The sequence below is a fragment of the Salvelinus namaycush genome, unplaced genomic scaffold (assembly GCF_016432855.1).
Source record: "Salvelinus namaycush isolate Seneca unplaced genomic scaffold, SaNama_1.0 Scaffold15, whole genome shotgun sequence".
Classification (NCBI taxonomy): Eukaryota; Metazoa; Chordata; class Actinopteri; order Salmoniformes; family Salmonidae; genus Salvelinus; species Salvelinus namaycush.
In genome coordinates, this window is record NW_024058230.1 from 243,251 (window position 1) to 269,992 (window position 26,742).

Here is a 26,742-nt window from a genome sequence, read left to right on the forward strand (position 1 = left end):
AAAATGTAATCTAAGTAATTCCCAAAAGTAATTATTTATTATGAGAGGGCCATTAACAATAACTAGTACTGCTGCTTACTCAAAGAAAGGTTCAAATCTCACCTTTCTGGTAATAATAGTTATACATTGTGTCGTCACTTTTCAGGAGACAAGCTCCAGTACACAGTACAAATATTAATATGATGTATTTCCTGTTCAACAAAACTGTTTGAATAAGGCTTGAAATGACTGATATGCTTTCTACATACAGTTAAATCCAATTATAAAAGGACTAACTATAAGATTTCACCTTCTGTATAACTTTAAAAATACATATTTACTATGTTTGGTGTTAGAGGAAAATTTGCATATTTTCTTAAAGTCTCTTTTGGTCCAAACGTCTCCCCCCATCTCTGTGAATGTCTCAGAGCTCTAGCTTGGCTTCCTGAACTAGTTAGGAACTTGCCTTTCATCTCATATTATTCTTGTCCGTCTATGACAGGGATGGGCAACTGGTTTAGGCCCTCGGACCAATAAAAAAAAATATATATACTGTATATTTTATTTCTTTTTGGGAACTCAGTCGGGGTCTCAACTTCCTGTTGACAGTTAGAATAGTAGAATACACAAGGTGACTTTTTCAGCAGACACTCAATTATCTCATGTCAGGAACATTGTTTTAGATTGGTAAGTTAGTCTAGTAGCAAGCTATCTAAACTTGATCATTGATCATCAGTTATCATATTAAAAACTGCAAACATTTGCTTCCACCCTATTGCAAAATGTGTAGAATTACAGGAACATGCGTTAGAATTTGTGGTCCCCAACCCCCATCAAAGTTGTCCATCTCTGGTCTATGACAAACAGACAGTGTTTTTGTTTAAAATCGATGAAAATGTCGATCGGGAACCGGTACCAGAACCACACAGGTCCTTTACATCTGAGGTTTTCTATGTATAGAAATGTCATTGGTGTATTGTTGTATTGTTGCAAGGAATAGATTTGATCGTCATTGTCTTAAAATGTTGACTGCATACATGTCAACTATGCTGTAATGCTGGAAATCATGGTGAGGCCCTCTGCTCTGCTAGGAACTGGTGAGGCCCTCTGCTCTGCTAGGAATTGGTGAGGCCCTCTGCTCTGCTAGGAACTGGTGAAGCACTCTGCTCTGCTAGGAACTGGTGAGGCCCTCTGCTCTGCTAGGAACTGGTGAGGCCCTCTGCTCTGCTAGGAACTGGTGAAGCCCTCTGCTCTGCTAGGAATTGGTGAGGCCCTCTGCTCTGCTAGGAACTGGTGAAGCACTCTGCTCTGCTAGGAATTGGTGAGGCCCTCTGCTCTGCTAGGAATTGGTGAGGCCCTCTGCTCTGCTAGGAACTGGTGAAGCACTCTGCTCTGCTAGGAACTGGTGAGGCCCTCTACTCTGCTAGGAACTGGTGAGGCCCTCTGCTCTGCTAGGAACTGGTGAGGCCCTCTGCTCTGCTAGGAACTGGTGAAGCCCTCTGCTCTGCTAGGAACTGGTGAGGCCCTCTGCTCTGCTAGGAACTGGTGAGGCCCTCTGCTCTGCTAGGAACTGGTGAAGCCCTCTGCTCTGCTAGGAACTGGTGAGGCCCTCTGCTCTGCTAGGAATTGGTGAGGCCCTCTGCTCTGCTAGGAACTGGTGAGGCCCTCTGCTCTGCTAGGAACTGGTGAAGCACTCTGCTCTGCTAGGAACTGGTGAGGCCCTCTACTCTGCTAGGAACTGGTGAGGCCCTCTGCTCTGCTAGGAACTGGTGAGGCCCTCTACTCTGCTAGGAACTGGTGAGGCCCTCTACTCTGCTAGGAACTGGTGAGGCCCTCTGCTCTGCTAGGAACTGGTGAGGCCCTCTGCTCTGCTGGGAACTGGTGAGGCCCTCTGCTCTGCTAGGAACTGGTGAAGCCCTCTGCTCCGCTAGGAACTGGTGAGGCCCTCTGCTCCGCTAGGAACTGGTAAGGCCCTCTGCTCTGCTAGGAACTGGTGAGGCCCTCTGCTCTGCTATGATCTGGTGAGGCCCTCTGCTCTGCTAGGAACTGGTGAGGCCCTCTGCTCTGCTAGGAACTGGTGAAGCCCTCTGCTCTGCTAGGAACTGGTGAGGCCCTCTGCTCCGCTAGGAACTGGTGAGGCCCTCTGCTCCGCTAGGAACTGGTGAGGCCCTCTGCTCCGCTAGGAACTGGTGAAGTCTTCTACTCCGCTAGGAACTAGTGAGGCCCTCTGCTCCGCTAGGAACTGGTGAAGTCTTCTACTCCGCTAGGAACTAGTGAGGCCCTCTGCTCCGCTAGGAACTGAAAGGTATAAGTTTATTTATAAAAGCCCTTCTTACATCAGCTGATGTCACAAAGTGCTGTACAGAAACCCAGCCTAAAACCCCAAACAGCAAGCAATGCAGGTGTAGAAGCAACTGAAGGCTATACATTGCAGCCTTTCCCATCCTTGAGTTCCTCCTAGCTGGCCTTGAGAACAAAGCTGAGAGTGAGAGGAGGTTAACCTCTGTCTGTCCTGACTGTTGTTCGAACTTGTTATATCGTATGGGCCCTGGTCTAAAGTAGTAATACGGTGCCATTTCAAATCAAATCAAATCAAATTTTATTTGTCACATACACATGGTTAGCAGATGTTAATGCGAGTGTAGCGAAATGCTTGTGCTTCTAGTTCCGACAATGCAGTAATAACCAACAAGTAATCTAACCTAACAATTCCACAACTACTACCTTATACACACAAGTGTAAAGGGATAAAGAATATGTACATAAAGATATATGAATGAGTGATGGTACAGAACGGCATAGGCAAGATGCAGTAGATGGTATAGTGTACAGTCTATACATATGAGATGAGTAATGTAGGGTATGTAAACATAAAGTGGCATAGTTTAAAGTGGCTAGTGATACATGTATTACATAAAGATGGCAAGATGCAGTGGATGATATACAGTACAGTATATACATATACATATGAGATGAGTAATGTAGGGTATGTAAACATTATATTAAGTGGCATTGTTTAAAGTGGCTAGTGATACATTTTTACATAATTTCCATCAATTCCCATTATTAAAGTGGCTGGAGTTGAGTCAGTATGTTGGCAGCGGCCACTAAATGTTAGTGGTGGCTGTTTAACAGTCTGATGGCCTTGAGATAGAAGCTGTTTTTCAGTCTCTCGGTCCCTGCTTTGATGCACCTGTACTGACCTCGCCTTCTGGATGATAGCGGGGTGAACAGGCAGTGGCTCGGGTGGTTGTTGATCTTTATGGCCTTCCTGTGACATCGGGTGGTGTAGGTGTCCTGGAGGGCAGGTAGTTTGCCCCCGGTGATGCGCTGTGCAGACCTCACTACCCTCTGGAGAGCCTTACGGTTGTGGGCGGAGCAGTTGCCATACCAGGCGGTGATACAGCCCGACAGGATGCTCTCGATTGTGCATCTGTAGAAGTTTGTGAGTGCTTTTGGTGACAAGCCGAATTTCTTCAGCCTCCTGAGGTTGAAGAGGCGCTGCTGCGCCTTCTTTACAACGCTGTCTGTGTGGGTGGACCAATTCAGTTTGTCCGTGATGTGTACGCCGAGGAACTTAAAACTTTCTACCTTCTCCACTACTGTCCCGTCGATGTGGATAGGGGGGTGCTCCCTCTGCTGTTTCCTGAAGTCCACAATCATCTCCTTTGTTTTGTTGACGTTGAGTGTGAGTTTATTTTCCTGACACCACACTGTGCCCTCACCTCCTCCCTGTAGGCCGTCTCGTCGTTGTTGGTAATCAAGCCTACCACTGTAGTGTCGTCCGCAAACTTGATGATTGAGTTGGAGGCGTGCATGGCCACGCAGTCGTGGGTGAACAGGGAGTACAGGAGAGGGCTCAGAACGCACCCTTGTGGGGCCCCAGTGTTGAGGATCAGCGGGGTGGAGATGTTGTTACCTACCCTCACCACCTGGGGGCGGCCCGTCAGGAAGTCCAGGACCCAGTTGCACAGGGCGGGGTCGAGACCCAGGGTCTCGAGCTTGATGACGAGTTTGGAGGGTACTATGGTGTTAAATGCTGAGCTGTAGTCGATGAACAGCATTCTCACATAGGTATTCCTCTTGTCCAGATGGGTTAGGGCAGTGTGCAGTGTGGTTGCGATTGCGTCGTCTGTGGACCTATTGGGGCGGTAAGCAAATTGGAGTGGGTCTAGGGTGTCAGGTAGGGTGGAGGTGATATGGTCCTTGACTAGTCTCTCAAAGCACTTCATGATGACGGAAATGAGTGCTACGGGGCGGTAGTCGTTTAGCTCAGTTACCTTAGCTTTCTTGGGAACAGGAACAATGGTGGCCCTCTTGAAGCATGTGGGAACAGCAGACTGGGATAAGGATTGATTGAATATGTCCTTAAACACACCAGCCAGCTGGTCTGCGCATGCTCTGAGGACGCGGCTGGGAATGCCGTCTGTGCCTGCAGCCTTGCGAGGGTTAACACGTTTAAATGTTTTACTCACCTCGGCTGCAGTGAAGGAGAGCCCGCAGGTTTTGGTAGCGGGCTGTGTCAGTGGCACTGTATTGTCCTCAAAGCGAGCAAAAAGTTATTTAGTCTGTCTGGGAGCAAGACATCCTGGTCCGCGACGGGGCTGGTTTTCTTTTTGTAATCCGTGATTGACTGTAGACCCTGCCACATACCTCTTGTGTCTGAGCTGTTGAATTGCGACTCTACTTTGTCTCTATACTGGGACTTAGCTTGTTTGATTGCCTTGCGGAGGGAATAGCTACACTGTTTGTATTCGGTCATGTTTCCAGTCACCTTGCCCTGGTTAAAAGCAGTGGTTCGCGCTTTCAGTTTCACGTGAATGCTGCCATCAATCCACGGTTTGTGGTTTGGGAATGTTTTAATCGTTGCTGTGGGTACGACATCGTCAATGCACTTTCTAATGAACTCGCATACTTTCTATGAATCAGCATATTCGTCAATGTTGTTGTTGGACGCAATGCGGAACATATCCCAATCCACGTGATCGAAGCAGTCTTGAAGCGTGGAATCAGATTGGTCGGACCAGCGTTGAACAGACCTGAGCGCGGGAGCTTGCTGTTTTAGTTTCTGTTTGTAGGCTGGAAGCAACAAAATGGAGTCGTGGTCAGCTTTTCCGAAAGGAGAAGAGCAAGTCACTCTGAGTAAATATCACTCCAGGATCTCCGTAAAGACTGAAGAGGCCACTGACACCTGGAGGAGCATTAGAGGCCCTTCATAGAGGCCCTAAATAGTGGCCCTTCATAGAGGCCCTAAATAGTGGCCCTTCATAGAGGCCCTAAATAGTGGCCCTTCAGAGTCAATTATGTAATTACTTATTAATTGAAAGCAGATAACTATCACTAGATGGTAAACTGGTTGGAATGGCGTCTTTTCTACCAGCTTGGTGTCTTACCCCATCGTTATGGAAATCAGGCCCCAGACCGATACACAGACAGGACAGTAGACCACACAGACAGTACACCACACTGACAGTAGACCAGACAGACAGTAGATTAGACAGACAGGACAGTACAGACCAGACAGGACAGTACACCACACAGACAGTACACCACACAGACAGTAGACCAGACAGACAGTAGACCAGACAGACAGTAGACCACACTGACAGTACAGTAGACCACACAGACAGTACACCAGACAGACAGTACAGTAGACCACACAGACAGGACAGTAGACCAGACAGACAGGACAGTTGACCAGACAGATAGTAAACCAGACAGACAGTAGACCAGACAGACAGGACAGTAGACCAGACAGACAGGACAGTAGACAGACAGGACAGTAGACCAGACATGACAGTAGACCAGACAGGACAGTAGACCAGACAGACAGTAGACCAGACAGACAGGACAGTAGAACAGACAGACAGGACAGTAGACCAGACAGACCAGACAGACAGTAGACCAGACAGACAGGACAGTAGAACAGACAGACAGGACAGTACACCAGACAGACAGTAGACCAGACAGTACACAGACAGACCAGACAGACAGTACACAGACAGACCAGACAGACAGTACACCAGACAGACAGAGATGCTCCAGCTAGATAAAGAGCTTGTGGGACCAAACAGACCAATTCATTATGAAGTAATTAGGGGACTGTAATCTTGTCCCTAATTGCCACAGTGACAATTGACTACTGTCAAGACAAGAGGGAAGTAGTGAACCTGTTGACCACTGACAAGACAAGAGGGAAGTAGTGAACCTGTTGACCACTGACAAGACAAGAGGGAAGTAGTGAACCTATTGACCACTGACAAGACAAGAGGGAAGTAGTGAACCTGTTGACCACTGACAAGACAAGAGGGAAGTAGTGAACCTGTTGACCACTGACAAGACAAGAGGGAAGTAGTGAACCTATTGACCACTGACAAGACAAGAGGGAAGTAGTGAACCTGTTGACCACTGACAAGACAAGAGGGAAGTAGTGAACCTATTGACCACTGACAAGACAAGAGGGAAGTAGTGAACCTGTTGACCACTGACAAGACAAGAGGGAAGTAGTGAACCTGTTGACGGCTGACAAGACAAGAGGGAAGTAGTGAACCTGTTGACCACTGACAAGACAAGAGGGAAGTAGTGAACCTGTTGACCACTGACAAGACAAGAGGGAAGTAGTGAACCTGTTGACCACTGACAAGACAAGAGGGAAGTAGTGAACCTGTTGACCACTGACAAGACAAGAGGGAAGTAGTGAACCTGTTGACCACTGACAAGACAAGAGGGAAGTAGTGAACCTGTTGATCACTGACAAGACAAGAGGGAAGTAGTGAACCTGTTGACCACTGACAAGACAAGAGGGAAGTAGTGAACCTGTTGACCACTGACAAGACAAGAGGGAAGTAATGAACCTGTTGACCACTGACAAGACAAGAGGGAAGTAGTGAACCTATTGACCACTGACAAGACAAGAGGGAAGTAGTGAACCTGTTGACCACTGACAAGACAAGAGGGAAGTAGTGAACCTGTTAACGGCTGACAAGACAAGAGGGAAGTAGTGAACCTGTTGACCACTGACAAGACAAGAGGGAAGTAGTGAACCTGTTGACCACTGACAAGACAAGAGGGAAGTAATGAACCTATTGACCACTGACAAGACAAGAGGGAAGTAGTGAACCTGTTGACCACTGACAAGACAAGAGGGAAGTAGTGAACCTGTTGACCACTGACAAGACAAGAGGGAAGTAGTGAACCTATTGACCACTGACAAGACAAGAGGGAAGTAGTGAACCTATTGACCACTGACAAGACAAGAGGGAAGTAGTGAACCTGTTGACCACTGACAAGACAAGAGGGAAGTAGTGAACCTATTGACCACTGACAAGACAAGAGGGAAGTAGTGAACCTATTGACCACTGACAAGACAAGAGGGAAGTAGTGAACCTGTTGACCACTGACAAGACAAGAGGGAAGTAGTGAACCTGTTGACCACTGACAAGACAAGAGGGAAGTAATGAACCTATTGACCACTGACAAGACAAGAGGGAAGTAATGAACCTGTTGACCACTGACAAGACAAGAGGGAAGTAGTGAACCTATTGACCGCTGACAAGACAAGAGGGAAGTAGTGAACCTATTGACCACTGACAAGACAAGAGGGAAGTAGTGAACCTGTTGACGGCTGACAAGACAAGAGGGAAGTAGTGAACCTGTTGACCACTGACAAGACAAGAGGGAAGTAGTGAACCTGTTGATCACTGACAAGACAAGAGGGAAGTAGTGAACCTGTTGACCACTGACAAGACAAGAGGGAAGTAGTGAACCTATTGACCACTGACAAGACAAGAGGGAAGTAGTGAACCTGTTGATCACTGACAAGACAAGAGGGAAGTAGTGAACCTGTTGATCACTGACAAGACAAGAGGGAAGTAGTGAACCTGTTGACGGCTGACAAGACAAGAGGGAAGTAGTGAACCTGTTGATCACTGACAAGACAAGAGGGAAGTAGTGAACCTATTGACCACTGACAAGACAAGAGGGAAGTAGTGAACCTATTGACCACTGACAAGACAAGAGGGAAGTAGTGAACCTGTTGACGGCTGACAAGACAAGAGGGAAGTAGTGAACCTGTTGACCGCTGACAAGACAAGAGGGAAGTAGTGAACCTATTGATCACTGACAAGACAAGAGGGAAGTAGTGAACCTAAACCTCAGACAGGTTCAGATCTGGTCAGGCAACATTTCTCCTGAAGAAGACAATAGGCCCCATTGATTGAGTTTCACATCACATCTTCCACTACTGACGTAGTAGGGCTGATTACAGGCTGTGTTCTTTCCCGGGCAGTCTGGCACTCTACTCTGAATTTACAAATCATACGTGAATATGATGTGAAAGTAGCAAGAACGATCTCCTTAGCCTGGCATGTTGTTGTTTTGGATATTATGGAAAAGCAGAGAACATGCCAAGATTCCTGCTTCAACTGGATACTGAAAGCTTTTAAACCAAAATTGTATGTATTCTTATATTATTGTAATGCCTAACATGCCGGTGAAGGATTATTCAGTTTGCCATATGGGCTACATCCCAAATGGCACCCTATTTCCTAGTGCACTACTTTTGACCAGAACCCTATGGGCCCTGGTCAAAAGTAGTGCACTACGTAGGGAATTAGGGTGCCATTTGGGATGAAGTCGTATGCTCATAAGCAGGCTGTTTACAGGGGTAGTATAATCCGCTTGGCATGGCTTTAAAAGTACCATGGATATGACATAACCTCAAATTAAACCGCATGGTGGGAATGATGTGATCCGTATTGGATTTTTGGAATCCGATTCAACTCTTGTGATCTTTGTCAGCCTGTAATAAGTACATCGATACAGTCCAAATCAAATCAAATTGTATTGGTAGCATACACATATTTAGCAGATGTTATAGATCACATACTCATATTTAGCAGATGTTATTGATCACATACTCATATTTAGTAGATGTTATTGATCACATACTCATATTTAGTAGATGTTATTGATCACATACTCATATTTAGCAGATGTTATTGGTCACATACTCATATGTAGCAGATGTTATTGGTCACATGCTCATATTTAGCAGATGTTATTGGTCACATACTCATATTTAGCAGATGTTATTGGTCACATACTCATATTTAGCAGATGTTATTGGTCACATACTCATATGTAGCAGATGTTATTGGTCACATACTCATATTTAGCAGATGTTATTGGTCACATACTCATATGTAGCAGATGTTATTGGTCACATACTCATATGTAGCAGATGTTATAGATCACATACTCATATTTAGCAGATGTTATTGGTCACATACTCATATTTAGCAGATGTTATTGGTCACATACTCATATTTAGCAGATGTTATTGCGGGTGTAGCGACATGCTTGTGTTTCTAGCTCCAACTGTGCAGTAATATCTAACAATACACAACAATACACACACATCTAAAAGTAAAATAATGGAATTAAGAAATATATACATATTAGGACGAGCAATGTCAGAGTGGCATTGACTAAAATACAGTAGAATAGAATACAGTATATATACATATGAAACGAGTAAAACAGTATGTAAACATTATTAAAGTGACCAGTGATTCCATGTCTATGTATAGAGGGCAGCAGCCTCTAAGGTGCAGGGTTGAGTAACATTATTAAAGTGACCAGTGATTCCATGTCTATGTATAGAGGGCAGCAGCCTCTAAGGTGGAGGGTGGAGTAACATTATTAAAGTGACCAGTGATTCCATGTCTATGTATACAGGGCAGCAGCCTCTAAGATGAAGGGTTGAGTAACATTATTAAAGTGACCAGTGATTCCATGTCTATGTATAGAGGGCAGCAGCCTCTAAGGTGCAGGGTGGAGTAACATTATTAAAGTGACCAGTGATTCCATGTCTATGTATAGAGGGCAGCAGCCTCTAAGGTGGAGGGTGGAGTAACATTATTAAAGTGACCAGTGATTCCATGTCTATGTATAGAGGGCAGCAGCCTCTTAAAACAATAAGCATTGTTTATTGGAAGAAGGGAGGTCATGGGACACCAATGAAATGTTGTCATTTTAGAGGCTATACAGAACGTTTGCCTTCCATTGAGCCAAAAAAGGGGGTCCCCTTAAATGGACAGAAATATTGTCCATAAATATCCTCATTGGAAATAAAGGGCCACGCCCCTGAGCAAAAGCATGTTTTTATGTTTGTATTCTGTTCTATATGCTAATATTCTGACTTTAGATGTATTTAAACCCCCTGATTTCAAAAGACACGTAGCCTCACAGTCACAACCAGCTATATCTCTCTCTGATCTAAACTTCGTAATCCCACTGACTGCGGGGAAGAACAGGGAGTGTCCTTGCTAAATTGATACAGACATAAAGATACTTCATGATTTCGTGTTTAGACAGGATCGTTTGTTAAAATGTGTGTGGTTCCATTACTTTCATTTGAGTCATGACCCTGATAGGATCACTCTGGCGTTGTATCAGTGTGTGGAATGTGTAAAGCAGAGCGTGAAGCTAATCTCTGTCTCTGTCTCTGTCTCTGTCTCTGTCTCTGTCTCTGTCTCTGTCTCTGTCTCTCTCTCTCTCTCTGTCTCTGTCTCTGTCTCTGTCTCTGTCTCTGTCTGTCTCTGTCTCTGTCTCTGTCTCTGTCTCTCTCTCTCTCTCTGTCTCTGTCTCTGTCTCTGTCTCTGTCTCTGTCTCTGTCTCTGTCTCTCTCTCTGTCTCTGTCTCTGTCTCTGTCTCTCTCTCTGTCTCTGTCTCTGTCTCTGTCTCTGTCTCTCTCTCTGTCTCTGTCTCTGTCTGTGGACTAACCAGGCCTGCACCACAGAACAGAACTGCACTGTGTGCGGATGGTTAAACTATTTATCGATTTCCACTGATCGATATCTGAGCTCAGGTCTTGTTGCCACGTGTCCTAACTCTAACCCAGCAGCACAATGAGTGGCTCTGTGAGGAAGAGAGGCTGTTCCAGCTAGGGACCCGTTAACACCTTGTTCAACACCTTGTTCAACACCTTGTTGAACACCTTGTTCAACACCCTGTTCAACACCCTGTCTGTCAACACCTTGTTCAACACCCTGTTCAACACCTTGTTCAACACCTTGTTCAACACCTTGTTCAACACCTTGTCAACACCTTGTTCAACACCTTGTTCAACACCTTGTTCAACACCTTGTCAACACCTTGTTCAACACCCTGTTCAACACCTTGTTCAACACCTTGTTCAACACCTTGTTCAACACCTTGTTCAACACCTTATTCAACACCTTATTCAACACCTTGTTCAACACCCTGTCAACACCCTGTCAACACCCTGTTCAACACCCTGTTCAACACCTTATTCAACACCTTATTCAACACCTTGTTCAACACCTTGTTCAACACCCTGTCAACACCCTGTCAACACCTTGTTCAACACCCTGTTCAACACCTTGTTCAACACCCTGTTCAACACCTTGTTCAACACCTTGTTCAACACCTTATTCAACACCTTGTTCAACACCTTATTCAACACCTTATTCAACACCCTGTTCAACACCTTGTTCAACACCTTGTTCAACACCTTGTTCAACACCCTGATCAACACCCTGTTCAACACCTTGTTCAACACCTTGTCAACACCTTGTTCAACACCTTGTTGAACACCTTGTTCAACACCTTGTTCAACAACCTGTTCAACACCTTGTTCAACACCTTGTTCAACACCCTGTTCAACACCTTGTCAACACCTTGTTCAACACCTTGTTCAACACCTTGTTCAACACCTTGTTCAACACCTTGTCAACACCTTGTTCAACACCTTGTCAACACCTTGTTCAACACCTTGTTCAACACCCTGTTCAACACCCTGTTCAACACCTTGTCCAACACCTTGTTCAACACCTTATTCAACACCCTGTTCAACACCCTGTTCAACACCTTGTTCAACACCTTATTCAACACCTTATTCAACACCTTGTTCAACACCTTGTTCAACACCCTGTTCAACACCTTGTCAACACCTTGTTCAACACCTTGTTCAACACCTTGTTCAACACCTTGTTCAACAACCTGTTCAACACCTTGTTCAACACCTTGTTCAACACCCTGTTCAACACCTTGTCAACACCTTGTTCAACACCTTGTTCAACACCTTGTTCAACACCTTGTTCAACACCCTGTTCAACACCCTGTTCAACACCCTGTTCAACACCTTGTTCAACACCTTATTCAACGCTCAATCATGATCTCTGTCATTTAAAGTTTTAAGCAAACAAACAATACAATTGGGGATAAGAGCGTCTACTAAATGACTATAATGTCAAATGTAAAAGTAATGTCTAATACATGTCTTTCTCTTCTTTGTTTCTCACAGAAAAAGATGTCCTGATGCAGCACTCCAAACAGTAAACGTTACCCTCCTGTATCCCTCTTCCTCATCTCAACCTGCCCCTGTTGCTGCTTCTCCTCCTGTACTTCCTGCTCCTCCAGAACCGACTATTGGTACCGTTGGCTCCTCCCTTGGGTCCCGAACCCTCACTCGGCCGGTTGACAAATCCCCGCTTTTCCCCTCCTCTCTGCTCCCCCGGTCCTCGTCCCTGAACCTCCTCTCCCCCCTCGCTCCAGTCTTAGCCCCACTGGTCCCCGTCCCTGGCAACATGTCCATCGCCCTGAAGCAGGTCTTCAACAAGGACAAGACCTTCCGCCCCAAGCGTAAGTTTGAGCCGGGGACGCAGCGCTTCGAGCTGCATAAGAAGGCCCAGGTGTCGCTGAGCTCCGGGGTTGACCTGAGGGCGGCGGTTGCACTGCCTCACGGGGAGGATCTGAACGACTGGGTGGCCATGCACGTAGTGGACTTCTTCAACCGGATTAACCTCATCTACGGGACGGTGTGTGAGTTCTGCACGGAGAAGAGTTGTCCGGTCATGTCCGGGGGTCCTAGGTATGAGTACCGATGGCAGGACGATCACAAGTATAAGAAACCAACGGCTCTACCTGCTCCCAAGTACATGAATCTACTGATGGACTGGATCGAGGTCCAGATCAACAATGAGGATATCTTCCCCACCAGCATAGGTGAGTACTCTGGGTCTGCTGTAACTATATGTACATCAGCCACACTCAACAGACCCAGACAGTCTTTTTTAGGAACTAGTAGCAATGCGTGGGTAATATCACTGAGCAAACAAAGCCAGTAAAAGAAATCCATATAATAACCAATGTTGTGATATTTGTGTTGTTTGCTCTATAACCCATTGGTTCATACACCTCTGTGATATACAATAAGGCCCCGTGACAACAAAAAGACAACAGTCACACAGTGGCAGAATAAATTCAACCACACCTTTGTTTTATCCCAAAACCGGAGAACAACATCTGTTCAGGTGATTGTCCACAAAGCAAATATTGCGTGTACTGTAACATGCAACATGTAACATGCTCAACGCTCATTGGCTAATTATTTTATACTTTTTTTCATCAAGTGAAGCCAAATGCTTTCTGGCATCAATCAATCAATCAATCAATCAATCAATCAATCAATCAATCAAATGCTACGGTCGCAACATGCCATACTCTTTTGGTCCAGACAGCATCAGATACATGGTCTACACATACTGAGACAGAGAGGTGCTGTTTCCCTGTCCAGACAGCATCAGATACACGGTCTACACATAGAGAGACAGAGAGGTGCTGTTTCCCTGTCCAGACAGCATCAGATACATGGTCTACACATAGAGAGACAGAGAGGTGCTGTTTCCCTGTCCAGACAGCATCAGATACATGGTCTACACATAGAGAGACAGAGAGGTGCTGTTTCCCTGTCCAGACAGCATCAGATACATGGTCTACACATAGAGAGACAGAGAGGTGCTGTTTCACTGTCCAGACAGCATCAGATACATGGTCTACACATAGAGAGACAGAGAGGTGCTGTTTCCCTGTCCAGACAGCATCAGATACACGGTCTACACATACTGAGACAGCATCAGATACACGGTCTACACATACTGAGACAGAGGGGTGCTGTTTCACTGTCCAGACAGCATCAGATACATGGTCTACACATACTGAGACAGAGAGGTGCTGTTTCACTGTCCAGACAGCATCAGATACATGGTCTACACATACTGAGACAGAGAGGTGCTGTTTCACTGTCCAGACAGCATCAGATACATGGTCTACACATACTGAGACAGAGAGGTGCTGTTTCACTGTCCGGACAGCATCAGATACATGGTCTACACATACTGAGACAGAGAGGTGCTGTTTCACTGTCCAGACAGCATCAGATACATGGTCTACACATACTGAGACAGAGAGGTGCTGTTTCACTGTCCGGACAGCATCAGATACATGGTCTACACATACTGAGACAGAGAAGTGCTGTTTCACTGTCCAGACAGCATCAGATACATGGTCTACACATACTGAGACAGAGGGGCGCTGTTTCACTGTCCAGACAGCATCAGATACATGGTCTACACATACTGAGACAGAGAGGTGCTGTTTCACTGTCCAGTCAGCATCAGATACATGGTCTACACATACTGAGACAGAGAGGTGCTGTTTCACTGTCCAGACAGCATCAGATACATGGTCTACACATACTGAGACAGAGAGGTGCTGTTTCACTGTCCAGACAGCATCAGATACATGGTCTACACATACTGAGACAGAGAGGTGCTGTTTCACTGTCCAGACAGCATCAGATACATGGTCTACACATACTGAGACAGAGAGGTGCTGTTTCACTGTCCAGACAGCATCAGATACATGGTCTACACATACTGAGACAGAGAGGTGCTGTTTCACTGTCCAGACAGCATCAGATACATGGTCTACACATACTGAGACAGAGAGGTGCTGTTTCACTGTCCAGACAGCATCAGATACATGGTCTACACATACTGAGACAGAGAGGTGCTGTTTCACTGTCCAGACAGCATCAGATACATGGTCTACACATACTGAGACAGAGAGGTGCTGTTTCACTGTCCAGACAGCATCAGATACATGGTCTACACATACTGAGACAGAGAGGTGCTGTTTCACTGTCCAGACAGCATCAGATACATGGTCTACACGTACTGAGACAGAGAGGTGCTGTTTCACTGTCCAGACAGCATCAGATACATGGTCTACACATACTGAGACAGAGAGGTGCTGTTTCACTGTCCAGACAGCATCAGATACATGGTCTACACATACTGAGACAGAGAGGTGCTGTTTCACTGTCCAGACAGCATCAGATACATGGTCTACACATACTGAGACAGAGAGGTGCTGTTTCACTGTCCAGACAGCATCAGATACATGGTCTACACATACTGAGACAGAGAGGTGCTGTTTCACTGTCCAGACAGCATCAGATACATGGTCTACACATACTGAGACAGAGAGGTGCTGTTTCACTGTCCAGACAGCATCAGATACATGGTCTACACATACTGAGACAGAGAGGTGCTGTTTCACTGTCCAGACAGCATCAGATACATGGTCTACACATACTGAGACAGAGAGGTGCTGTTTCACTGTCCAGACAGCATCAGATACATGGTCTACACATACTGAGACAGAGAGGTGCTGTTTCACTGTCCAGACAGCATCAGATACATGGTCTACACATACTGAGACAGAGAGGTGCTGTTTCACTGTCCAGACAGCATCAGATACATGGTTTACACATACTGAGACAGCATCAGATACATGGTCTACACGTACTGAGACAGAGAGGTGCTGTTTCACTGTCCAGACAGCATCAGATACATGGTCTACACATACTGAGACAGAGAGGGGCTGTTTCACTGTCCAGACAGCATCAGATACATGGTCTACACATACTGAGACAGAGAGGTGCTGTTTCACTGTCCAGACAGGATCAGATACATGGTCTACACATACTGAGACAGAGAGGTGCTGTTTCACTGTCCAGACAGCATCAGATACATGGTCTACACATACTGAAACAGAGGGGTGCTGTTTCACTGTCCAGACAGCATCAGATACATGGTCTACACATACTGAGACAGAGAGGTGCTGTTTCACTGTCCAGACAGCATCAGATACATGGTCTACACATACTGAGACAGAGAGGTGCTGTTTCACTGTCCAGACAGCATCAGATACATGGTCTACACATACTGAGACAGAGAGGTGCTGTTTCACTGTCCAGACAGCATCAGATACATGGTCTACACATACTGAGACAGAGAGGTGCTGTTTCACTGTCCAGACAGCATCAGATACATGGTCTACACATACTGAGACAGAGAGGTGCTGTTTCACTGTCCAGACAGCATCAGATACATGGTTTACACATACTGAGACAGCATCAGATACATGGTCTACACGTACTGAGACAGAGAGGTGCTGTTTCACTGTCCAGACAGCATCAGATACATGGTCTACACATACTGAGACAGAGAGGTGCTGTTTCACTGTCCAGACAGCATCAGATACATGGTCTACACATACTGAGACAGAGAGGTGCTGTTTCACTGTCCAGACAGCATCAGATACATGGTTTACACATACTGAGACAGCATCAGATACATGGTCTACACGTACTGAGACAGAGAGGTGCTGTTTCACTGTCCAGACAGCATCAGATACATGGTCTACACATACTGAGACAGAGAGGGGCTGTTTCACTGTCCAGACAGCATCAGATACATGGTCTACACATACTGAGACAGAGAGGTGCTGTTTCACTGTCCAGACAGGATCAGATACATGGTCTACACATACTGAGACAGAGAGGTGCTGTTTCACTGTCCAGACAGCATCAGATACATGGTCTACACATACTGAAACAGAGGGGTGCTGTTTCACTGTCCAGACAGCATCAGATACATGGTCTACACATACTGAGACAGAGAGGTGCTGTTTCACTGTCCAGACAGCATCAGATACATGGTCTACACATACTGAGACAGAGGGGCGCTGTTTCACTGTCCAGACAGCATCAGATACATGGTCTACACATACTGAGACAGAGAGGTGCTGTTTCACTGTCCAGACAGCATCAGATACATGGTCTACACATACTGAGACAGAGAGGTGCTGTTTCACTGTCCAGACAGCATCAGATACATGGTCTACACATACTGAGACAGAGAGGTGCTGTTTCACTGTCCAGACAGCATCAGATACATGGTCTACACATACTGAGACAGAGGGGTGCTGTTTCACTGTCCAGACAGCATCAGATACATGGTCTACACATACTGAAACAGAGGGGTGCTGTTTCACTGTCCAGACAGCATCAGATACATGGTCTACACATACTGAGACAGAGAGGTGCTGTTTCACTGTCCAGACAGCATCAGATACATGGTCTACACATACTGAGACAGAGAGGTGCTGTTTCACTGTCCAGACAGCATCAGATACATGGTCTACACATACTGAGACAGAGAGGTGCTGTTTCACTGTCCAGACAGCATCAGATACATGGTCTACACATACTGAGACAGAGAGGTGCTGTTTCACTGTCCAGACAGCATCAGATACATGGTCTACACATACTGAGACAGAGAGGTGCTGTTTCACTGTCCAGACAGCATCAGATACATGGTCTACACATACTGAGACAGAGAGGTGCTGTTTCACTGTCCGGACAGCATCAGATACATGGTCTACACATACTGAGACAGAGAAGTGCTGTTTCACTGTCCAGACAGCATCAGATACATGGTCTTCACATACTGAGACAGAGAGGTGCTGTTTCACTGTCCAGACAGCATCAGATACATGGTCTACACATACTGAGACAGAGGGGCGCTGTTTCACTGTCCAGACAGCATCAGATACATGGTCTACACATACTGAGACAGAGAGGTGCTGTTTCACTGTCCAGACAGCATCAGATACATGGTCTACACATACTGAGACAGAGAGGTGCTGTTTCACTGTCCAGACAGCATCAGATACATGGTCTACACATACTGAGACAGAGAGGTGCTGTTTCACTGTCCAGACAGCATCAGATACGTGGTCTACACATACTGAGACAGAGAGGTGCTGTTTCACTGTCCAGACAGCATCAGATACATGGTCTTCACATACTGAGACAGAGAGGTGCTGTTTCACTGTCCAGACAGCATCAGATACATGGTCTACACATACTGAGACAGAGAGGGGCTGTTTCACTGTCCAGACAGCATCAGATACATGGTCTACACATACTGAGACAGAGAGGTGCTGTTTCACTGTCCAGACAGGATCAGATACATGGTCTACACATACTGAGACAGAGAGGTGCTGTTTCACTGTCCAGACAGCATCAGATACATGGTCTTCACATACTGAGACAGAGAGGTGCTGTTTCACTGTCCAGACAGGATCAGATACATGGTCTACACATACTGAAACAGAGGGGTGCTGTTTCACTGTCCAGACAGCATCAGATACATGGTTTACACATACTGAGACAGCATCAGATACATGGTCTACACGTACTGAGACAGAGAGGTGCTGTTTCACTGTCCAGACAGCATCAGATACATGGTCTACACATACTGAGACAGAGAGGTGCTGTTTCACTGTCCAGACAGCATCAGATACATGGTCTACACATACTGAGACAGAGAGGTGCTGTTTCACTGTCCAGACAGCATCAGATACATGGTTTACACATACTGAGACAGCATCAGATACATGGTCTACACGTACTGAGACAGAGAGGTGCTGTTTCACTGTCCAGACAGCATCAGATACATGGTCTACACATACTGAGACAGAGAGGGGCTGTTTCACTGTCCAGACAGCATCAGATACATGGTCTACACATACTGAGACAGAGAGGTGCTGTTTCACTGTCCAGACAGGATCAGATACATGGTCTACACATACTGAGACAGAGAGGTGCTGTTTCACTGTCCAGACAGCATCAGATACATGGTCTACACATACTGAAACAGAGGGGTGCTGTTTCACTGTCCAGACAGCATCAGATACATGGTCTACACATACTGAGACAGAGAGGTGCTGTTTCACTGTCCAGACAGCATCAGATACATGGTCTACACATACTGAGACAGAGGGGCGCTGTTTCACTGTCCAGACAGCATCAGATACATGGTCTACACATACTGAGACAGAGAGGTGCTGTTTCACTGTCCAGACAGCATCAGATACATGGTCTACACATACTGAGACAGAGAGGTGCTGTTTCACTGTCCAGACAGCATCAGATACATGGTCTACACATACTGAGACAGAGAGGTGCTGTTTCACTGTCCAGACAGCATCAGATACATGGTCTACACATACTGAGACAGAGGGGTGCTGTTTCACTGTCCAGACAGCATCAGATACATGGTCTACACATACTGAAACAGAGGGGTGCTGTTTCACTGTCCAGACAGCATCAGATACATGGTCTACACATACTGAGACAGAGAGGTGCTGTTTCACTGTCCAGACAGCATCAGATACATGGTCTACACATACTGAGACAGAGAGGTGCTGTTTCACTGTCCAGACAGCATCAGATACATGGTCTACACATACTGAGACAGAGAGGTGCTGTTTCACTGTCCAGACAGCATCAGATACATGGTTTACACATACTGAGACAGCATCAGATACATGGTCTACACGTACTGAGACAGAGAGGTGCTGTTTCACTGTCCAGACAGCATCAGATACATGGTCTACACATACTGAGACAGAGAGGGGCTGTTTCACTGTCCAGACAGCATCAGATACATGGTCTACACATACTGAGACAGAGAGGTGCTGTTTCACTGTCCAGACAGGATCAGATACATGGTCTACACATACTGAGACAGAGAGGTGCTGTTTCACTGTCCAGACAGCATCAGATACATGGTCTACACATACTGAAACAGAGGGGTGCTGTTTCACTGTCCAGACAGCATCAGATACATGGTCTACACATACTGAGACAGAGAGGTGCTGTTTCACTGTCCAGACAGCATCAGATACATGGTCTACACATACTGAGACAGAGGGGCGCTGTTTCACTGTCCAGACAGCATCAGATACATGGTCTACACATACTGAGACAGAGAGGTGCTGTTTCACTGTCCAGACAGCATCAGATACATGGTCTACACATACTGAGACAGAGAGGTGCTGTTTCACTGTCCAGACAGCATCAGATACATGGTCTACACATACTGAGACAGAGAGGTGCTGTTTCACTGTCCAGACAGCATCAGATACATGGTCTACACATACTGAGACAGAGGGGTGCTGTTTCACTGTCCAGACAGCATCAGATACATGGTCTACACATACTGAAACAGAGGGGTGCTGTTTCACTGTCCAGACAGCATCAGATACATGGTCTACACATACTGAGACAGAGAGGTGCTGTTTCACTGTCCAGACAGCATCAGATACATGGTCTACACATACTGAGACAGAGAGGTGCTGTTTCACTGTCCAGACAGCATCAGATACATGGTCTACACATACTGAGACAGAGAGGTGCTGTTTCACTGTCCAGACAGCATCAGATACATGGTCTACACATACTGAGACAGAGAGGTGCTGTTTCACTGTCCAGACAGCATCAGATACATGGTCTACACATACTGAGACAGAGAGGTGCTGTTTCACTGTCCAGACAGCATCAGATACATGGTCTACACATACTGAGACAGAGAGGTGCTGTTTCACTGTCCGGACAGCATCAGATACATGGTCTACACATACTGAGACAGAGAAGTGCTGTTTCACTGTCCAGACAGCATCAGATACATGGTCTTCACATACTGAGACAGAGAGGTGCTGTTTCACTGTCCAGACAGCATCAGATACATGGTCTACACATACTGAGACAGAGGGGCGCTGTTTCACTGTCCAGACAGCATCAGATACATGGTCTACACATACTGAGACAGAGAGGTGCTGTTTCACTGTCCAGACAGCATCAGATACATGGTCTACACATACTGAGACAGAGAGGTGCTGTTTCACTGTCCAGACAGCATCAGATACATGGTCTACACATACTGAGACAGAGAGGTGCTGTTTCACTGTCCAGACAGCATCAGATACGTGGTCTACACATACTGAGACAGAGAGGTGCTGTTTCACTGTCCAGACAGCATCAGATACATGGTCTTCACATACTGAGACAGAGAGGTGCTGTTTCACTGTCCAGACAGCATCAGATACATGGTCTACACATACTGAGACAGAGAGGGGCTGTTTCACTGTCCAGACAGCATCAGATACATGGTCTACACATACTGAGACAGAGAGGTGCTGTTTCACTGTCCAGACAGGATCAGATACATGGTCTACACATACTGAGACAGAGAGGTGCTGTTTCACTGTCCAGACAGCATCAGATACATGGTCTTCACATACTGAGACAGAGAGGTGCTGTTTCACTGTCCAGACAGGATCAGATACATGGTCTACACATACTGAAACAGAGGGGTGCTGTTTCACTGTCCAGACAGCATCAGATACATGGTCTACACATACTGAGACAGAGAGGTGCTGTTTCACTGTCCAGACAGCATCAGATACATGGTCTACACATACTGAGACAGAGGGGCGCTGTTTCACTGTCCAGACAGCATCAGATACATGGTCTACACATACTGAGACAGAGAGGTGCTTTTTCACTGTCCAGACAGCATCAGATACATGGTCTACACATACTGAGACAGAGAGGTGCTGTTTCACTGTCCAGACAGGATCAGATACATGGTCTACACATACTGAGACAGAGAGGTGCTGTTTCACTGTCCAGACAGCATCAGATACATGGTCTACACATACTGAGACAGAGAGGTGCTGTTTCACTGTCCAGACAGCATCAGATACATGGTCTACACATACTGAGACAGAGAGGTGCTGTTTCACTGTCCAGACAGCATCAGATACATGGACTACACATACTGAGACAGAGAGGTGCTGTTTCACTGTCCAGACAGCATCAGATACATGGTCTACACATACTGAGACAGAGAGGTGCTGTTTCACTGTCCAGACAGCATCAGATACATGGTCTACACATACTGAGACAGAGAGGTGCTGTTTCACTGCCCAGACAGCATCAGATACATGGTCTACACATACTGAGACAGAGAGGTGCTGTTTCACTGTCCAGACAGCATCAGATACATGGTCTACACAGATGATGGGTGTCAGTCTGGTAACAGGTGATGGGTGTCAGTCTGGTAACAGATGATGGGTGTCAGTATAGTAACAGGTGATGGGTGTCAGTATAGTAACAGGTAATGGGTGTCAGTCTGGTAACAGGTGATGGGTGTCAGTATAGTAACAGGTGATGGGTGTCAGTCTGGTAACAGGTGATGGGTGTCAGTCTGGTAACAGGTGATGGGTGTCAGTCTGGTAACAGGTGATGGGTGTCAGTATAGTAACAGTCGATGGGTGTCAGTCTGGTAACAGATGATGGGTGTCAGTATAGTAACAGGTGATGGGTGTCAGTATATTAACAGGTGATTGGTGTCAGTCTGGTAACAGGTGATGGGTGTCAGTTTGGTAACAGATGGTGGGTGTCAGTCTGGTAACAGGTGATGGGTGTCAGTTTGGTAACAGATGATGGGTGTCAGTCTGGTAACAGGTGATGGGTGTCAGTCTGGTAACAGATGATGGGTGTCAGTCTGGTAACAGATGATGGGTGTCAGTCTGGTAACAGGTGATGGGTGTCAGTCTGGTAACAGGTGATGGGTGTCAGTCTGGTAACAGATGATGGGTGTCAGTATATTAACAGGTGATGGGTGTCAGTCTGGTAACAGGTGATGGGTGTCAGTCTGGTAACAGATGATGGGTGTCAGTATATTAACAGGTGATGGGTGTCAGTATATTAACAGGTGATTGGTGTCAGTTTGGTAACAGGTGATGGGTGTCAGTCTGGTAACAGGTGATGGGTGTCAGTCTGGTAACAGGTGATGGGTGTCAGTATAGTAACAGGTGATGGGTGTCAGTATAGTAACAGGTGATGGGTGTCAGTCTGGTAACAGGTGATGGGTGTCAGTTTGGTAACAGGTGATGGGTGTCAGTTTGGTAACAGGTGATGGGTGACAGAGTACAGCAGTATCGTCCTCAGTTCAGCCTTTGAATAATGCAGATACATCTGATCTGCCAAAGCTCTGGTGAGCCGCCCAATTGGCACCTTATTCCATTTATAGTGCACTACTTTTAACCAGGGCCCGTAGGGGGCACATAGGGCTCTGGTCAGAAGAAGTGCACTAAATAGGGAATAGGGTGCCATTTGGAACGAGTCCCTAGCCTGTTCCCACCACGGTGCCACCATGATACCCAGAATGATTACCTTCGTTCCATGGCCGGCAGCCTGTAGGCACACGAGTCACCGCATAGCGACTGTGAGAGTTCTCTCCTCTCTTTTTCTTGTATCTCTATCTTGTCTCCATATCTTTCTCCTCTCTCTATCTATCCTCCTTCTCTATCTTCATCCTCCCTCTCTCTATCCTCACTCTCTCTCTCTCACTCTCTCTCTCTCTCCTCCCTCTATCTCTTTCCTCACTCTCTTTCCTCACTCTTTATCCCCTCTCTCTCTCTCTCTCTCTCTCTCTCTCTCTCTCTCTCTCTCTCTCTCTCTCTCTCTCTCTCTCTCTCTCTCTCTCTCTCTATCCTTCCTCCCTCTCTCTCTATCTTCCCTCCCTCTCTCTATCTTCCCTCCCTCTCTCTCTATCCTCTCTCTCTCTCTCCTCTCTCTCTCTCTCTGTATCCTCCCTCTCTCTCTCCTCCCTCTCTCTTTTTCATCCGTCTCTTTTTAGGTTCCACTGTGCCCTCAGCTAGACATCAATAATTCACCCTGGAGCATGTTCAAACCTGTCACCACACACGTGTGTGTGTGTGTGTGTGTGTGTGTGTGGTGTGTGTGTGTGTGTGTGTGTGTGTGTGTGTGTGTGTGTGTGTGTGGTGTGTGTGTGTGTGTGTGTGTGTGTGTGTGTGTGTGTGTGTGTGTGTGTGTGTGTGTGTGTGTGTGTGTGTGTGTGTGGTGTGTGTGTGTGTGTGTGTGTGTGTGTGTGTGTGTGTGTGTGTGTGTGTGTGTGGTGTGTGTGTGTGTGTGTGTGTGTGTGTGTGTGTGGTGTGTGTGTGTGTGTCCATGGGGTGTGTTGTGGAGCAGTCCCATGCTTTATTAAACACTAATGAACCAGGGGAAGAGGGGAGCACTGTATCCACCCAGTACTTTCCAACCAACACTCCAAGGACTTAACAAACCTTGTTTGTTTTAATAGGATGTTTTTACTGTACTGTATCACCATGGCGAGAGTGAGCCAGGTGTTGTAGCCTTGTTTTGAGCCAGGTGGTGTAGCCTTGTTTTGAGCCAGGTGTAGTAGCCTTGTTTTGAGCCAGGTGTTGTAGCCTTGTTTTGAGCCAGGTGTAGTAGCCTTGTTTTGAGCCAGGTGTTGTAGCCTTGTTTTGAGCCAGGTGTTGTAGCCTTGTTTTGAGCCAGGTGTTGTAGCCTTGTTTTGAGCCAGGTGGTGTAGCCTTGTTTTGAGCCAGGTGTAGTAGCCTTGTTTTGAGCCAGGTGTTGTAGCCTTGTTTTGAGCCAGGTGTAGTAGCCTTGTTTTGAGCCAGGTGTAGTAGCCTTGTTTTGAGCCAGGTGTAGTAGCCTTGTTTTGAGCCAGGTGTTGTAGCCTTGTTTTGAGCCAGGTGTTGTAGCCTTGTTTTGAGCCAGGTGGTGTAGCCTTGTTTTGAGCCAGGTGTAGTAGCCTTGTTTTGAGCCAGGTGTTGTAGCCTTGTTTTGAGCCAGGTGTTGTAGCCTTGTTTTGAGCCAGGTGTTGTAGCCTTGTTTTGAGCCAGGTGTAGTAGCCTTGTTTTGAGCCAGGTGTAGGAGCCTTGTTTTGAGCCAGGTGTTGTAGCCTTGTTTTGAGCCAGGTGGTGTAGCCTTGTTTTGAACCAGGTGTTGTAGCCTTGTTTTGAGCCAGGTGTAGTAGCCTTGTTTTGAGCCAGGTGTAGTAGCCTTGTTTTGAGCCAGGTGTTGTAGCCTTGTTTTGAGCCAGGTGTAGTAGCCTTGTTTTGAGCCAGGTGTAGTAGCCTTGTTTTGAGCCAGGTGTTGTAGCCTTGTTTTGAGCCAGGTGTTGTAGCCTTGTTTTGAGCCAGGTGGTGTAGCCTTGTTTTTAGCCAGGTGTAGTAGCCTTGTTTTGAGCCAGGTGTTGTAGCCTTGTTTTGAGCCAGGTGTTGTAGCCTTGTTTTGAGCCAGGTGTAGTAGCCTTGTTTTGAGCCAGGTGTAGTAGCCTTGTTTTGAGCCAGGTGTAGTAGCCTTGTTTTGAGCCAGGTGTTGTAGCCTTGTTTTGAGCCAGGTGTTGTAGCCTTGTTTTGAGCCAGGTGTTGTAGCCTTGTTTTGAGCCAGGTGTAGTAGCCTTGTTTTGAGCCAGGTGTAGGAGCCTTGTTTTGAGCCAGGTGTTGTAGCCTTGTTTTGAGCCAGGTGGTGTAGCCTTGTTTTGAACCAGGTGTTGTAGCCTTGTTTTGAGCCAGGTGTTGTAGCCTTGTTTTGAGCCAGGTGTTGTAGCCTTGTTTTGAGCCAGGTGTTAGTGTAGTCAGGGTTAGGGTAGTCAGGGTTAGGGTAGTCAGGGTTAGGGTAGTCAGGGTTAGGGTTAGGGTAGTCAGGGTTAGGGTAGTCAGGGTTAGTGTAGTCAGGGTTAGGGTAGTCAGGGTTAGTGTAGTCAGGGTTAGGGTGGTCAGGGTTAGGGTAGTCAGGGTTAGTGTAGTCAGGGTTAGGGTTAGTGTAGTCAGGGTTAGGGTAGTCAGGGTTAGGGTTAGGGTAGTCAGGGTTAGGGTAGTTAGGGTTAGGATGGTTAGGGTTAGGGTTAGGGTAGTCAGGGTTAGGGTAGTCAGGGTTAGGGTTAGGGTAGTCAGGGTTAGGGTAGTCAGGGTTAGGGTAGTCAGGGTTAGTGTAGTCAGGGTTAGGGTGGTTAGGGTTAGGGTAGTCAGGGTTAGGGTTAGGGTAGTCAGGGTTAGGGTAGTCAGGGTTAGGGTTAGGGTAGTCAGGGTTAGGGTAGTCAGGGTTAGGGTAGTCAGGGTTAGGGTTAGTGTAGTCAGGGTTAGTGTAGTCAGGGTTAGTGTAGTCAGGGTTAGGGTTAGTGTAGTCAGGGTTAGGGTAGTCAGGGTTAGTGTAGTCAGGGTTAGGGTTAGTGTAGTCAGGGTTAGGGTAGTCAGGGTTAGTGTAGTCAGGGTTAGGGTAGTCAGGGTTAGGGTTAGGGTAGTCAGGGTTAGGGTAGTCAGGGTTAGGGTTAGGGTAGTCAGGGTTAGGGTTAGTGTAGTCAGGGTTAGGGTAGTCAGGGTTAGTGTAGTCAGGGTTAGTGTAGTCAGGGTTAGGGTTAGTGTAGTCAGGGTTAGGGTAGTCAGGGTTAGTGTAGTCAGGGTTAGGGTAGTCAGGGTTAGTGTAGTCAGGGTTAGGGTAGTTAGGGTTAGGGTTGTCAGGGTTAGGGTTAGGGTAGTCAGGGTTAGGGTAGTCAGGGTTAGGGTTAGGGTAGTCAGGGTTAGGGTAGTCAGGGTTAGGGTTAGTGTAGTCAGGGTTAGGGTAGTCAGGGTTAGTGTAGTCAGGGTTAGGGTAGTCAGGGTTAGGGTAGTCAGGGTTAGTGTAGTCAGGGTTAGGGTAGTCAGGGTTAGGGTAGTCAGGGTTAGGGTAGTCAGGGTTAGGGTAGTCAGGGTTAGGGTAGTCATTGTATGTATGGCCCTGTTGTCTGTTACTAACCCAGCAGCAGTGTGGCCCTGTTGTCTGTTACTAACCCAGCAGCAGCAGCTGCAGTGAGCCAGGCCACTGTTATTTGTCTCTGTCATGGCTGTGGGGTCAGTGTCAGGTTAGGGTTAGGATTACCCAGGGTC

General features: G+C 46.7%; 1 protein-coding gene across 2 annotated transcripts in view; it reads left to right on the plus strand.

Annotated features, from left to right (window-relative positions):
* LOC120036884 (MOB kinase activator 3B-like) overlaps positions 1 to 26,742 on the plus strand; it is a 65,096-nt gene that overhangs the window by 20,941 nt on the left and 17,413 nt on the right. For both annotated transcript variants that reach the window (XM_038983182.1, XM_038983181.1), the window contains exon 2: positions 12,308 to 13,008. In XM_038983182.1, the coding sequence (XP_038839110.1) occupies positions 12,308 to 13,008 (701 nt within the window). The remainder of the gene's footprint in view (positions 1 to 12,307; positions 13,009 to 26,742) is intronic.